The 15,477-nt window shown below is 41.3% G+C and overlaps 1 protein-coding gene across 2 annotated transcripts in view; it reads left to right on the forward strand.

The window, feature by feature from the left end:
- Positions 1 to 1,970: 1,970 nt before the first annotated feature.
- Positions 1,971 to 15,477, forward strand: part of EZR (ezrin) — a 56,240-nt gene continuing 42,733 nt past the window's right edge. The window contains exons 1-2 of one of the 2 annotated variants that reach the window (XM_034765304.1): positions 1,971 to 2,207; positions 3,063 to 3,158. In XM_034765304.1, the coding sequence (XP_034621195.1) occupies positions 3,147 to 3,158 (12 nt within the window). In that variant the 5' untranslated portion in view covers positions 1,971 to 2,207; positions 3,063 to 3,146. Of the gene's footprint in view, positions 2,208 to 2,365; positions 2,630 to 3,062; positions 3,159 to 15,477 lie in introns of those variants that run through there. The other variant, XM_034765303.1, reaches the window with a different exon arrangement.

The following is a 15,477-nucleotide window of genomic DNA, read 5'->3' on the forward strand; positions in this document are numbered from 1 at the left end:
AGTCAAAAATTACATAGACAAGTTAGATGTCTTCAAATCACCTGGGCCTGATGAAATGCATCCTAGAATACTCAAGGAGCTGACTGAGAAGATATCTGAGCCATTAGCAATTATCTTTGAAAAGTTATGGAAGACAGGAGACATTCCAGAAGACTGGAAAAGGGCAAATATAGTGCCCATCTATAAAATTGAAATAAGGACAACCTGGGGAATTACAGACCAGCCAGCTTAACTTCTGTACCCGGAAAGATAATGGAGCAAATAATTAAGAAATCAATTTGCAAACACCTAGCAGATGAGGTGATAAGTAACAGTCAGCATGGATTTGTCAAGAACAAATCGTGTCAAACCAACCTGATAGCTTTCTTTGACAGGGTAACAAGCCTTGTGGATGGGGGGAAGCAGTAGATGTAGTATCTTGATTTTAGTAAGGCTTTTGATACTGTCTCACATGACCTTCTCATAAACAAACTAGGGAAATGTAACCTAGATGGAGCTACTATAAGGTGGGTGCAATACTGGTTAGAAAATCGTTCCCAGAGAGGTTATCAGTGTTTCACAGTCATGCTAGAAGGCATAATGAGTGGGGCCCCACAGGGATTGGTTCTGGGTCCGGTTCTGTTCAATATCTTCATCAATGATTTAGATAATGGCAGAGAGTACACTTATAAAGTTTGCAGATGATACCAAGCTGGGAGGGGTTGCAGGTGCTTTGGAGGATAGGATTAAAATTCAAAATGATCTGGACAAACTGGAAAAATGATCTGGATGAAATTCAATAAGGATAAATGCAAAGTACTCCACTTAGGAAGGAACAATCAGTTGCTCACATACAAAATGGGATATGACTGCCTAGGAAGGAGTACTGCGGAAAGGGATCTGGAGGTCAGAGTGGATCACAAGCTAAATATGAGTCAACAGTGTAACACTGTAGCAAAAAAAGCAAACGTCATTCTGGTATGTATTACCTGGAGTATTGTAAGCAAGACATGAGAAGTAATTCTTCCTCTCTACTCTGCGCTGATTAGGCCTCAACTGGAGTATTGTGTCCAGTTCTGGGCACCATATTTCAGGAAAGATGTGGACAAATTGGAGAAAGTCCAGAGAAGAGCAACAAAAATGATTAAAGGTCTAGAAAACATGATCTATGAGGGAAGATTGAAAAAATTGGGTTTCTTCAGTCCGGAAAAGAGAAGACTGAGAGGGACATGGTAACAGTTTTCAAGTACATAAAAGGTTGTTACAAGGAGGAGGGAGCAAAATTGTTCTTCTTAACCTCTGAAGATAGGACAAGAAGCAATGGGCTTAAATTGCAGCAAGGCCAGTTTAGGTTGGACATTAGGAAAAACTTCCTAACTGGACTAAATTGCCTCTGAACATTATGGAATCTCCATCACTAGGGATTTTTAAGAGCAGGTTGGACAAACACCTGTCAGGGATGGTCTTCTAGATAAGACTTAGTCCTGCCTTGAGTGCAGGGGACTGGACTAGATGACCTCTCAAGGTCCCTTCCAGTTCTAGGATAAGGAAGAAAATGGAGAAAATTATGAGCACATGCCAAAGTGCTAGTTGCAATGAAAGTACTTCCTCAAATTATATGTGGGGAATACAATGCAGGGGGGGAAGGGGCTATGGGGGAGAAGAATTTTTGTCCAAACCCCAACAGCGCTAAAACCAAACAAACCCAAGTCTGGGTAAGTTCCCCAAGTACGTGTGTTATTTGTTACTGGAAGCTCCTTCCTGTTGTTTGCTTCTCTCCCTAAACCCGGAGCTAATGCTCGTTCATCGCTGCACCCTAAAATGCCCCGCGGTAATTTCCCACCCTCAGTCCCGGGAGAAGAGCGCCACGCTGACTGGCCGGGAGGGACGCCGAGAGTGCTGCAGGTGGGAGCACCCCTGCCGGAGGGGTTGCAACGCGTGCGCAGGGAGGCAGCCCCGCATTAAGCCCGCTCGTGGACGCTCTGAGCCGGACTCAAGCTGTCCACACGGGAGAGGACTCTGCGCGCGCGCCGCTCTCAGCCCCTCTTGAGGTCCCGCAGAGGCAGGTGGCGAGAGGGAGGCTGGGGCGCAGCCCCGGGGAGGAGGCGGGCCCCCGCTCGGCCATATTGCAGTGGGAGCGGCGGGGCGGGGCTAGAGGCGCGCACAGGGACCCGAGCGCACCCCACGGCCGCCTGCTAGTGTGCCCAGTCGCCGCAGAGGACAGCCGGGTAAGTCCCCTTCCTAGCCGGAGCCCGAGTAGCCACTCAGCTTCCCCCCTCGCCTGTGTTCGGCCGCGGGAGGACGGGGCGGCGCTGCTGCCAACAGGTGTTGCGGGGATTAGCGCGCCGGGAGCTCCCTCCTCCTCCTGCCGCCGCCGTCTTCCCGCTTCTCTAGGGCGCGGGGCTCCCGGGGCCAGGTGCTGCGCGCAGCGCGACAGAGGGGGAGCAGGCAAGCGAGCCCCGCCGGCTCTGGGTGTCTGCAGACTAGAGTCCGCCTTCGGCTTGACCCCAAGAGCTGTTGGGCTCCTCTCTTTCCCTGGTGGTTGTTTAAGGGCAAAGGGAGCCAGGTGCTGCCCTGACCCCTCCGGGGTTCTCTGGGCAGGACCCTTTAGCGGCTCCTCGGAAGGACTCTAAAGTACCTGCTTTGCAAGGTAGGATCTTAATTGTATGGAATGCTTCCGACCTGCTTGCTGGCAGCAGCCCGGGCGGGCTGTATTGCAAACCGAGCGCTGATAATAGTTTCCAGTTTCTGTCCCCTCCTCCTTCTTTCCCAGGTTATTAAGTTTATGCCGCGCAGGAGTCAGGAAAGGTGTTGAAATTGTATTTAGTCTTATGGGTGTGTCTGGCCAAATGACCTTCTCTAGTTGCAGCTGGGTTTTTTTCCCCCACTGGGCGAGGTCACTTGTGAGTGGTGCGGTTTTTTTTTTTTTTTAAACCAGTGGAGTGCCTTGGTAATTGTTGGTCATGTATGAATCATCCTTGCTACTCCCCCTGATTACTTAAGAATCAAAGCAGAGGTTTTAAAGTTCTTTACTTTGCCCCCTTCTCAGTAAACTAGAACTCTTTCTACTCTCCTATTATCAGATCTCTTGGAAAAAGAACAAACACCTTCAAGTCTCTGCATGAGCATTTGTTTCTGGAACAACAGAACCACTGCAAGAGCTGAAAATGCCCAAACCAGTGAGTGTTATATTTCATGTTTTGTATCTTGTGGTATTCAATGTACATTTTATGTTTTACTTTAGATTAGTAACTTACCTTTTTTAGGTGACTGTTTCCTTCTAACACTTTTCACAAAGCGATCACTCTATATCTGGTCTCAGTCCTCATCTGCAAAGGAAATCTGCACAACCCCTTCAAAAGATGAGCCTGGGAGCTTAAATTATAACTATTAGACACTAAAAAGAACAGACTGAATAGAGATAGTGGTTTATAACAATCTATAACCTTCTCTCCCCCCCAACCTTTTTTCCTGCCAGCTGTCTTCCCCCTACCTCCTTTCCCCCTACCTCCATTCCCCCTATGACTGGAGGGGTGTGAATGGGCCCCTTCATCTTGAAATATGTATTAACTATTTATGCTGAACAATCTGTTCCACCTTATATTTAGCTGTAACACCCTGAGTATATTTCGCAGACCTGAAGAAGAGCTCTGTTGCTCAGAAGCTTGGGTGTCTCACTGACAGAAGTTGGTCCAAGAAAATCTATTACCTCGCCTGCCTTGTTTCTCTATTTCCTTCTATTTTGAGAAGGATTATAGAAATTAGGACCTTGTAATTTTGAGATATCCATGCCAATTTCAAATCTTTTTGATAGGGCATAGCAGCATGAAGAAGTCATATAACCCCATAACTGTGTGCATATCATGCGGGAGGCGCTAGGTGGGGTTAGGGTGCAGGGGGCCAGACTGGCCCAGGGAGTTAGCGGGGGCCCTGGTGTTGGCAGCAGGGGTCAGGCCGGGGCCGGCACTCACCGAGCAGCAGGAGGGACCCCAGCCCCGCCCTGCTCTGGCTCCCGGTATCGTTTGGGGGAGGGGACAGAAGCTGGAATGGGGCGGAGCAGGGGCAGGAAGAGGCGGGGTGGGGTGGGGTGGGGTGGGGGGTTAGGGGAAGGGATGGGAGTGGGGCCTGGGGCGGAGGAGGGATGTTGTCCCAGGCCCTGCATCCCTGTAGGGATGGCCCATGCAGATAACCATCTAATTTAAAAATCAAATGTTGTTGAGGGGGGGAGACAGGATGTGTTCAAGTGAGTGACACAATTTGTAATTCTAACAGAATCATGAATCCAAAGTCCTATCCTCCAATTCTTAATTTAAACTTGTATTGATTTATTTAGACTTTTTAATTTAAAACTTTTAAAACTAGTATTTAAAATATTACTGTACCATAATCCAACTACACAAAACTCTACTCCCCAAGGGCAAGTAACTGTTTTGGTGGGCAAAAATATAATGAACAAAATTAATTTATGGTTAACATGGGTGAGCAGACTTTGCACCTGAATTGGTAAATCTTTGTAATTTTGCAAGATTGCCTTAAAGGTAGACATGTGTGTCCCTTTATAAAAGAGCTAATTTATAGCCTGTGGACTGACAAGTATCTGAGGCTAGGTTTACTTTGTAGTGACTTAAATGTTTTGGAGTTTTTTAAGATTCATTTGCTATTCAAAAGTAATCATTCCAAAAGAGGAGAAATAGAATCATTTCTGTGCTTTACGAAGGGTGTGTGTGTGTGTGTGTGTCAGACAGAACCAAAGAATTTACTGGTTCCAGCAGAATTTATAGCTGAAAAGGGGTTTAGTAATGGACTTTGATTGGAGATGGAAGGCAGAGGTCAACAGATTGATAAAAATTATATTTTGTTCTCTGTAAAGATATTGAAACTAATATGCATACTTAAAATTAATTGAATAAGTCACTTAATGAATAGGTCACTTCTAGGACAAGAATGCCAAGGGCCTTGCTTTTTCAAAGGTGCCGAGCATTTAAACTTGTGGGAACTGCAGATGCTCGGGACCTGAAAATTAGGCCTCCATTGTGTCAGGACAATTATAACTTGATTTTTAGACTAGAAAGAGAGCATAAGAAGTTATTTAAATCAAATGCATTTTGTATTATGTTCTAAAAACCTTCATATGTTGGTAGAAAAATACTAACCCTTGAGTAACTTAAAAGGGAGGTATTTTATTATGCTCCCAAATGTAACTTTTAGAATTAGCAGTTAAAACAAGATAGTTGCAACTTCGTTATCTTCTAGGATAGGTACTGTGTGTGTCTATAACAGGAAGAGTCCTGTGGCCTTTTATCTCTCTTTCTGTCTAGTCAACACTAATATACGTGTTCTTCTGTAACAGCTCACAGGAAGCACTATATAGGATTTTATTAAGAGGCCTGATTTTAGATTTTCATCCAAATATAGGCAGAAATAGCTCGATGATTTTTTTGTGCAAGCTTAGTCACTTTTTTAATGCTGTTGCCAACATTGCTACAAATATCTTGGAAAACCTGTTGCTAGTTGGGGACATACCAAATATAACAATTACTCAAAAGACTAGAGGCCTGATCAAAAGCTCATTAAGTTCAATGGACTTATGATCAGGCTTTTGCTGTGTGCTATGGTTCGCTGTCAGGGGAAACCTTAAAGTTGCTAACCATAAAGGACAAAGTTAGTGCATTACTTTCACTGTATATCTTCCATAGAGGCCTGTCATCAATTTATTTTAAAATGCAGTGGGAGCTGTAGCAAGTCAGAGCTCTGTGGCTTTTGGTTTTATTTATTTATTTATTTTAAGTTATAGTTCTGCTTTGGTAAAAGGGTAAACAGATTTATCTTCCAGTGACTAGCAATTGATGTTCCACCCATCATAATGAAGTTTTGTTTAATTATGTTGCCAATGACAATTGTACTACAGTCTAAGGTTAACATGTATATATGGACTGCAGAATGTTTTTCTGAGTGACGATTCAATGTTCAGTTAAAAATAGTACAATCTCTCTCCTTTCTTTATGTAAGAATATGTCTTTCTATTACTGAGAGGCAGTAGTGTCCATATGAAGGTCTTTTATAAACTTTGCCCCCCCCCCCCGAAAAAAAAACTTGTTGCATTATGAACAATTTACATTCTGAACATATTGCATTATGAACACTTTACCCAGTTTGTAATCTGCTTAACAGGAATGTGCATGTGCACACAAATATATCCATGGAGAGTTTTATTAAGTGTATCCATTTGTCTTCCTCCCTTCTCCATGCTGTTTCTCCAGTTTGCGTCTTGGTAATGACATTTTTTCAGTTAATATGGAAATATCGTAGTGTCAGTGGAAAGTGTAACATGCTGCAGAGACTATCCTATAACCTTCATAGACTATCAAAGTGGCATTGGAAAACAAACTTTATGAAATCATCCAGTTGGAATAATCTGAACTCATGGGGCTCTGATTAATGTATGCTGAAAGGTACTGTAGGCTGAAGAAAAGTTCTTTCATCTAATCAACAAAAGCTGCTTACAACCATGTTCTTAATTCTACCTGAACTGAGCATGACACTGGAGCAATACCTGACAGAGGTTGATATTGTTCCTCTCCTTTTGCTGGCTACTAAGTGAACAGTGAAGAGCCAAAATGTTGACGGGTACGAGTGAGAGCAGCTGGGGAAGGGCAGCCAGCACCTCCTTTGGTTGGTTTCTGAGCCATGTGACCTATTGGCTAGGATTTACAACAGGCATGACTCTGTGGCAGCACCTACTGATATAGCATAAACCCAGCCTTTATAATCAGTACTTAATCTGCTGTTCAGTAGACCTAACTCGTATGTTTACTGGAAAAGGATAGAAGAAGAATCATACTGGGATTACCTTATTAGAACTCATTGCTCAATCTGCCAATTTTAAATTAGGGATGATTAGTTTGGACTTCCCAGCCCTGCCCCTTGTTCTTTACTATCATTAAATAGGATCTTTATCAGTTTATAGGGCATTGTGGGATAGAAATTAAAGCTGTCACTTCAGAGCTGGAACTGCATTGTGAGAGATCAGAAAAGGATAATGCCCTCTGACCAGAAGATTTAGTGACTCCTAAAGGGGAGTTAGACAGAATCTAACTTAGTATGTTATTTTGTGTTAACAGTAGGTAACGTGTTGACTCCTTTACAGTGATGTGGTGATCTGGTACAAACAAATATGATTTATCTATTCATATTTCATACCATCATTGATCGGAGGCTTTGAGATGACAGATTGCTCTTATTTTTCATAATAGTCACTTTTTAAATTGATTAAAAAGCTCTAATTCAGTAATTTAAACACTTTTTAAAAAAAAGTCCTTAAAAACACAACCAACTAAACAAACTTACATAGTTTAGAACAGTGGTTCTCTATCTATTTATTTTATTTTATTCTATTTTATTTTTTTCACGGACCACTTGAAAATTGCTGAGGGTCTCAGCGGACCACTTAATGATCTTTCCAGATGTTGTTCTTTGTACCGTGGGCTAACTGTTGTAAAGCACTTTGGATAAAAGCGCTATATTAAAAAAAAGGCTTATTAACATTTTTTGGTTCTACAACTAAAAGCACACAACTCAGATTTTAATATCAGTTGTCTTACCTTTCTAATGCAATGGATGTGCCCTCTCTCCCTCACCACGGCAGCCCCCAAGCTGGGGATGGGAAGGGCAGGGGGGTCTCTCCCTGGCAACTGCAGCCCTGGAGCTGGGGAAAGTCACCTCTTTCTCTGACTGCCGTAGTCCTGCATGTCCCAAATTCCCCTCACCCCTGCTTCTCACCCCATTGCTCCCTCCCACTTACCCCCTATTCCCCGCAAGGCCACCACCTCACCGTACATGTGCGTCTTCTCCAGGGTGCAGGCACCTAATTAATGGAGCCATGCAGGCAAAGCTCCAGTAATTAGGTGGGTGGCCCTTCATTCTCTCGTGTGCGGCCACCCAGGTACGCACCTTAGAGGGAACTATCTGGGGACCACCTGAACGGAGCTCGCGGACCACTGTTTGAGAACCTCTGGTCTAGAGAGCATTACCTTTTTTGTTCCACTTGTCATTTTATATAAAGAGATTCATTGCTTAAAATCAGGACACTGGCAATACTACTGCTCTAGTGGCTTGTATTTTTTAATAGCTTTTTTTCCCTTACCACTATCCCAACACTTTCAGCTACATTTGAGGGAATTTCTATTGAATCTTGTGATGCACGTTTTATCTTACAGAAACTGCTATAATATGAATTCAAAACTGCTATCAACTGTACTATATGACAGCTCCAAAATAATACCAAATCAATTAAACTAAAATTGTGGACTTTTCAATAATCATGTAATATGTACAAAGTGTAACTGTTCTGAAGGTAGACGCACTTTTAAATAAGCTATTTAGTGCACAACTTTAAGTCCCCAATTCATGTGTGTTTGGAGGCTGGGATGGAAGCCATTTGGGATGGTAGCAATTATCAATCAATTGCTAGCAAACCAAATACTGTACAAGTTCCTTTAGACAATGGTTCCCTAGATTATACATACTAAATTATTTGAGCAAGTATAAGTAGATACCATCCTGCTCTGAAGGGATTTACCTAGACTCTCTGCTTGAGATTTGTTTATCTTAAAAACAAAACAAAATAGTAGAAGAAGTTGCTAGGGAAGGGTTTGCAGAAGTGTAGTTTGGTGAAACTCTTCTCAGTAAATAGAGGGAGGGGAAGCCACAAATGTAAGGGGCAGCAGAAGAAAGCGTGTAGGTGGCAATAGGGAGAGAGTGTAGTTGTTGGCAGGAAGTGAGTCGCGTTGGGCTTGGAACATGAGAAGCTTGAATTGGAAGGTGAGAGGAAGCCAGTGAAGGGCACTGTGAGATTGATATGGACACAATGGCAAAAGAGGAGGTATTTGACTTTTCTAATGCGGTCATTCTTTTGTACAAATGCCGAAGTGTTCTTTTAGGCTCTACAACCGAAGCTCTGTATACAAACACCAGTCGCTTTTATTTGCTGTATTGAGTTTTTTTAGTGACTCATCTCTCCTTTTTTTCCCCCCAGCATATATTTTGGATTTTTTAGTAAATTCTTTTTCTGATCAGAGTTGAGCAAGTCCTGTGTAATGAATGACTGACTTAACAAACGTAGTCTTGTCTTCCGCTGGTGGAAGGTCTGTGTGCTGATTGCAACTTTCTCAGACTTATTTGGTCTTGGTTCCTATTTTATGTGGGGCCTTTACCTCTGGATGCTTCCCTCCCTGCCCCCAAACTGTGTGGGGCAGTGACTTGTCATATAAGTCTCCTGGTATGTTTCCTGATTTAGTCAAGTGCAAACAAGTTTTGTGAATACCGGAAATTAGATTTCATATTTAGCTTCTACAGATTTGTCAGATTGGCTCTCTACATTTATGCCACTAAAATTTAGTCTCTCTTACTTTCCTGAAAAGCAACCCCTAAAAAGGGGTGAGTATGGTCAGAAGAATTCATTTTTAAACACCCAAGAAAATAGTCTTGATAAACTTTTCCCCTTCCATACCTCCATCCCAAAACCCACCCAGCTCTGTTCCTCATTATGTACCTTTAACTGTGGAGGACAATGGACTCATGCCTTCATGTTACGTAAAGGAATTTTTTATCTCCGTCAATTCTTGGGATCAGATTGGCGTAACTGGACTTGAGTCCAAAACTAATGAAACTCTTGTATATGTTGACGTTCACAAGCTGCTCACAATAATGTCTATTGCACTTAATTTCCCACCCCTAAACCAATCTTGAACAGGATTTTTACTATCCTGTTCAAGATTGGTTTAGCTATCAAAACAATCTAATGTTTATATTACTCATGAGTACTTTTAAGTATATTTGTACCTGTACCTGTCCTTGCTGCTTGTCTCCTCACCTCCCCCCTTACCTCCTCACCTTGCTCCTTAAGCATTGTGTGTCCCACCTGTCTCCAGAGAGGTGGCACATGCAGGAGCAACAGGGAAGAAAGGGAGGGGCTGATGCTTCTCCCGACACTGCCCAGGAAACTGCCGTGGCCGTATTTGGGAAATGGTAGTTTAACGTCTTGTCTTATTAGAAACTTAAAAAAAAAAAAAAAAAAAAAAAAACGGTGGAGGGTGCTACTTTTTAGTAAAGAAAAAAGCTCAACGCTTCCATGTGGACATACTACACAACAAAAAACCTGATAATTTTAAAAGTAGGTCAGATTCTGAGACTAAAATTAATTGATGACCTTTACACACTTGCATGTGTGTGTAATTAGTACTCTTATTTAGTGCTTTTGTCCCAGGATCTCAATGTACTTCACATGATATTGGGTCTTACATCAACCCTGAAACAGATAAGCATTGTGTGGGGGGGTTTTTTGTTTTTTTGCCATGAAAATTTGAGACATTGGACCTTAAATCTGTTACTCATCTCAGACTGAATATTTGTTGTTCAAAGTGTTAGATTGGCACAAATGTAGTGTGGGAGGGGTTGCAGGAAGCTTGTGTTTGGGAGTGGAGGAGAAATGTTTCTCTGGGAAGTAGGTTTTTCTTTAAAGGGCAGTTGTTTGAAGCTGCTCAGAGGTCAACATTGGAAGTCTCAGGGAGAGGGCTTAGTGGGCAGTATGCATGTGAGACTGTTGATGCAGGATCAATTAAAATTATCACATAGATATCATAGCCATATCTGTGTATGCATGTAATCTAACACTTTGCAGCCAAAAGGTTCCCAAACACTTGAGCTATTTACATAAAGCTCCACTGAAATTCAGCCACCTCTGGGATAGAGGGCAGCAGCTGTACAGTCACATGGTTTTGTTGCATGTCAGTGAATAGGGTAGGATGTTTTGGCCAAGGACACCAGTGCAAACCTGCATTCTTTTTAAAAAACTGGCTGATATTTTCTAATATCCATATAGACCAGAGAGGACTCTGTTTTGAGTTTCTATCCCAGACACCGTCCCATTAAACTGAAATAGTGCCCGTTTATTTAACTTGGGCTGAAGAGCCAAGTTGGCCTTAATATAGCTGGCTGAAGAACAGGAACGAGTCTTTACGCCTCCCCTCCCCCCCAAAAAAGTCTTTTTCGCTCCAAAAAACTTTGATGTTTGACCAGCTCCATTTTGTTGGGATTATAATTCTAGAATTTCCAGACCAGAGGTCTCCGTTTTTGTACACCTTGAAGTTACTTACAACAGTGGAAACTAAGTGTAAAACAGTGTCCTACAATATCTTGGGCAAACCCTATGGAATTAAGTTAAACCTTACTGAATGATGTTTAATAGCTTTGGGGCCCATTGTATTGAAAATGCATATGTTTGTGTACTATTGTGGGCTTGTATGGAACTTCGCTAGGAGGAAGAAGGATTAATTTAATCTCTGGGAGATGATGTGAATTTCAAAAGATTACATTGACCAATATAGCGCAGACAATTGATCTTTTGGGACAATATCTGAGAAGTGGAATTGCTAGGAAGTACTGGGCAAGAGGGGATTGCAACCCCCCACCTACAATCTAAGACTATGAAACTTCACTCGGGGAGACCTTTTGTCTGGTGATCACCTGTTACAGGAGGACAGTTCAAAGACCCTGGATTCTCCATGGATCAACAGACAAAAAGGATAAATAGCCTGGTTTTAAACAGGCCCAGTAAATGGACAGGACCCAGAGTCCTTAGGGAAGCATTGGAAGGACTGACACCAACCAGAGCCCTTGTGTAGATGGATGGGAGTGATCTCTGGTAATCTTATTGATGTGTGTGTAGGTTCCTTTATTGTTTTTTAATGTTTTCTCTGTAAACCTTTTACCTTAATAAAATATGCTTGCTTAGAGAGAACTGTGTAGTAACTTCTAACTAGCAATGACCTTGTTTCATGTCTGAGAAGAGTAATGAAGAAGGTTTGTTTAGTCAGACTCTCTTTTGCTGGGAATAACACAGTGAAGGCAGGGAACTGTTCAGCCTGGAAATAAGTAAATAAGTATGTATGTATGTATGTATGTATGTATGTATGTCCACCTAAGAGCAATGGCTAGGAATCTAGAAGCCTGAAAGTGGGTGCCCTTGCTGGATCACTGAGGGGGGATACAGATGTCCTTGCCCTGAACTGTGACAATGACCATTCTGACTTGTTGGCATTTTACACTCACTTTGCCGAGGCATAAATAATTACATGCGGGTAGGGTAATAGAAGATTGGGGCCCTGGACTAGCCACCCTAGAACCACAAATTCTCCTGTAAAGGAGGCTGTATTCTAGGCAACACTTTGCATTGCCATATTCCCATTTCTCTCACCCTTTCGTTTCTTTATGTAAGAAAATAACATTGTCAGTAATTGTGCTATCTTTTTTTTTTTTTTTTAAATGCTTTAGGGCCAATAAAAAGTTTAGGGAACCAAATCCTGCCTATCTGCCACTTATTGAATAAAGTAAAACCTCACTAATTTGCACTGATAAGTGTTCTGCCTGTGACCAACTAACATTTGAAAGTTTAAAAAAAAATTTATTCTGTTTAATTCACAGAGCCCTAGTAAACGTATTATATAGCTTGTAACAGTGTTTCTTTTATAGTCGTCTCTTGCCACCCTTCTATAGAACGGTAGCTAAAATTCATGGATCATGTTGCTTTGAATCCTTTCACTGTCAAAAGAGCTTTCATTATTTATATAGTAAAGGGGAAGTATGCCTCAGCTGGAAAATGACAAATTCCTTGACCCTCATTCTTTAAAGTACTATTTAGCTGAGATTCCGCAAATTTACATAATTAGCCTGGTGTAGATTTCGGATTGTGACTCCTAGATCTGTTTCTAGGATAGTGCCGGTACAGGAACTCTTATTTAAAGTATAAATGTAAGTAGGTAGGTACTACTGTGTACTAACATGACATTTAAGAAGGCATGAGTTACTGTATTAAAACTGATAGCTTTCTTGTTAGAAAAATTGCACTTGAAGCATAGTAAATTAGACATAGTAAACATATGGGACAATCTGAAGCTACATGATATACTTTTTTAAAAAAATTGAACTTCCTAAGGCTATTGAGCTGCTGTATTTACTTTCAGCATGTTTCTCCCACCTTGCCCTGAAAGGCACAAAAGGTCTGTGACAAAGTCCAGCCTGTCCAATTTGAATTTTTATCCACTGTCTAAATATTGGTAATTGGTGTTCTAAATCTGCTTTGTAAACACTGAAAAATAACTTTAATTGTACTGCATGTTGTGAGAGAGGAGGGTGGGGGGGAAGAGGGGAGATTTGGGTGAATATGACCTAATGCCCACATTTGCTTGTAATGGGAGAAGAAACATTTAGCAGAAACTAATATCTGAGACGGAATGTTCAGTGTTAACAAGCAGATGTTGCATCATAGAAATGACTATCTTGTATAGAGGTAGGTATCTCTTAGCAATCTGATAGTGTCATTTATTTTAGAGACATAGATGAGTCCCATCTGGCAAGGACAAGTTCATAGCATGCTGTATGACTAAGAAGTATTTCCATATTCTGTAACGTTAGTGCCAGTCTAGCCATGTTACTTACCATGTTATCTGTCTAGGTATGTGTGTTGCAGTTGTTCTCTTCTTCCCCTCTCTCCACCAAAACTGCCAGCAAGCACTTAAAGTTTTAAGCCAATCTGAACTTGATATTTGTTACCTGGGGCAGTTGGAGGCTGGCACTTTCAGAGGAAATTGAACTTGGATCCTTGTATAGGAAAGGGGAGGATAGGCAGAGAAAGGTGAAAGTAGTGCTGGCTGTTTCCTGGCTCACAGGTACACAGAAGACTGATTTCCTCCAGAGCAGTGCCATAGAACTTCAGGGGAGGGACAATATGGTCACAGAGGACAGTATAACCTTTAAAATCTACATTAAAGTCCAAGCATTATAAATTAGTCGACTTTTTTCTTTTGTACTATACTGGCACAGAACACTTCAAAAGATGCGTATGACATTCTCTGTCAAATGTCTTCCTTGATCTTTCTACTGAATCCAAAAAACTTAAAATATCAAGACAGACTGACTACTTCAGTGAGCAACAACATTGAAATAAAAGATGATCAAGGAGGGAGTGACTGGAAACAGTGGTAGTTTCCATAAACATCTTCTCCTACTCCTGTCTCAATAGACTTTTTCAAGAGGAGTTTTTTATTCTATAGGCAATGTTGGGTTACATATTAACTATTTTAAGGGGATAATGCCTAATTTTGTGCTTATTGCTTACAACACAACTGTTTCAAAAGACTGGGTTAAAATTCCATTCTGAAATTTTTCAGCGGGTATGCGTGCTCACATGCTAAATCAAACAGCTTATGCTACTAAAAACATCAGACTTGCTGCCTTTTATGTATTTTGAAGAACTTTGGTTCAGAAATAAAGTAATGTTTCAAAGGAGCACACATAGCACATGACTTCATTCCATTACTGAAGTGAAAATACAAGCCTAATGGAAAACTGAGTAGAAAAGAACGCTTTTCTCTTTGGCCACAAAATCAAGAATTAAAACAAATAGATCTAGACTAGTTCTTGACTTTTTTTAATTTTTTTTTTTTAAAAAGCTTATCTTCCTTAAACATTATAGTTCAAATTGATAGTTGTGTGAGCCTTTGCTGAAGAATTCAAATACAAACCATAGATTTAAAATCTGGTTAAAAAAATCCCTTGCCTCCTCAACTGCTTCAGCTTTCATACTCTAATCTTGTGATGGTTCTTATTTTCCAGACATTGGTGTCCTCTGCAGTAGAGAAGACCTTTATCGTATGTACCATCCCCTCTTTCCCCCAAATCATCTTCAGAATAAACCTTTCAGGCCCCATTTATGCACTATGTAAAGAAGTAAAAAAGGTCACAAACTCAAATATTTTTCCTCTTCTTGTGGGTGACCTGTTTAAAAAAGAGAGATGGAGAGAGGGAAGATGTCTTGAGTTTAATGGCCCTTAATGAGGGATTAGTAAAACCAACAAACTGGCCCTGCAAGGTGTAAAATTTACAAGGAGTCTGGAACCCATTCTTGAAACACACAACAAAAATACCCAGTGATGAGTGTAGTAGACAATAGCATAAAAGCTGTTTTAACACTAAGCTGCATTTTATGCTTTATAGCATTTTATTTCAAAATCTGCTGTGACTTTAAGAGGTCTTCTAGATTGCTAAGGACCTAATCCTACAAAGAAAACATGTGGCTTGAAATCAGTGTGGAGTTCCATTTACTTCATTGGGGTCCTGTGCAACTACAGGCGTCTGCCTCTACTGTTTTCTCTGTAGCTTCTGAACATTTGGCCTTATCTAAACACAAGTTGTACCAATTTCAGTCTATTTAGAGACTGGCGTAGTCAAATCAGTGTAACCCCCCTGGTGTGGATGTTCTTGAATAATTTCAAATTAAAAATCTATTCAGAAGTGTCTGCACAATCAGATTTGCACAGAATTTTAACTACCCAGTTTCTAAACCTAGTTAGTTGAATCAGTATGACTCTTGTGTGTACAGTGAGGCCTCTTTTCTTTAGTACAGGGGTGGGGAACCTTTTTTTGTATCAGGGGCCATTGACC

The sequence above is a fragment of the Trachemys scripta genome, chromosome 3 (genome assembly GCF_013100865.1).
Source record: "Trachemys scripta elegans isolate TJP31775 chromosome 3, CAS_Tse_1.0, whole genome shotgun sequence".
Lineage (NCBI taxonomy): Eukaryota > Metazoa > Chordata > Testudines > Emydidae > Trachemys > Trachemys scripta.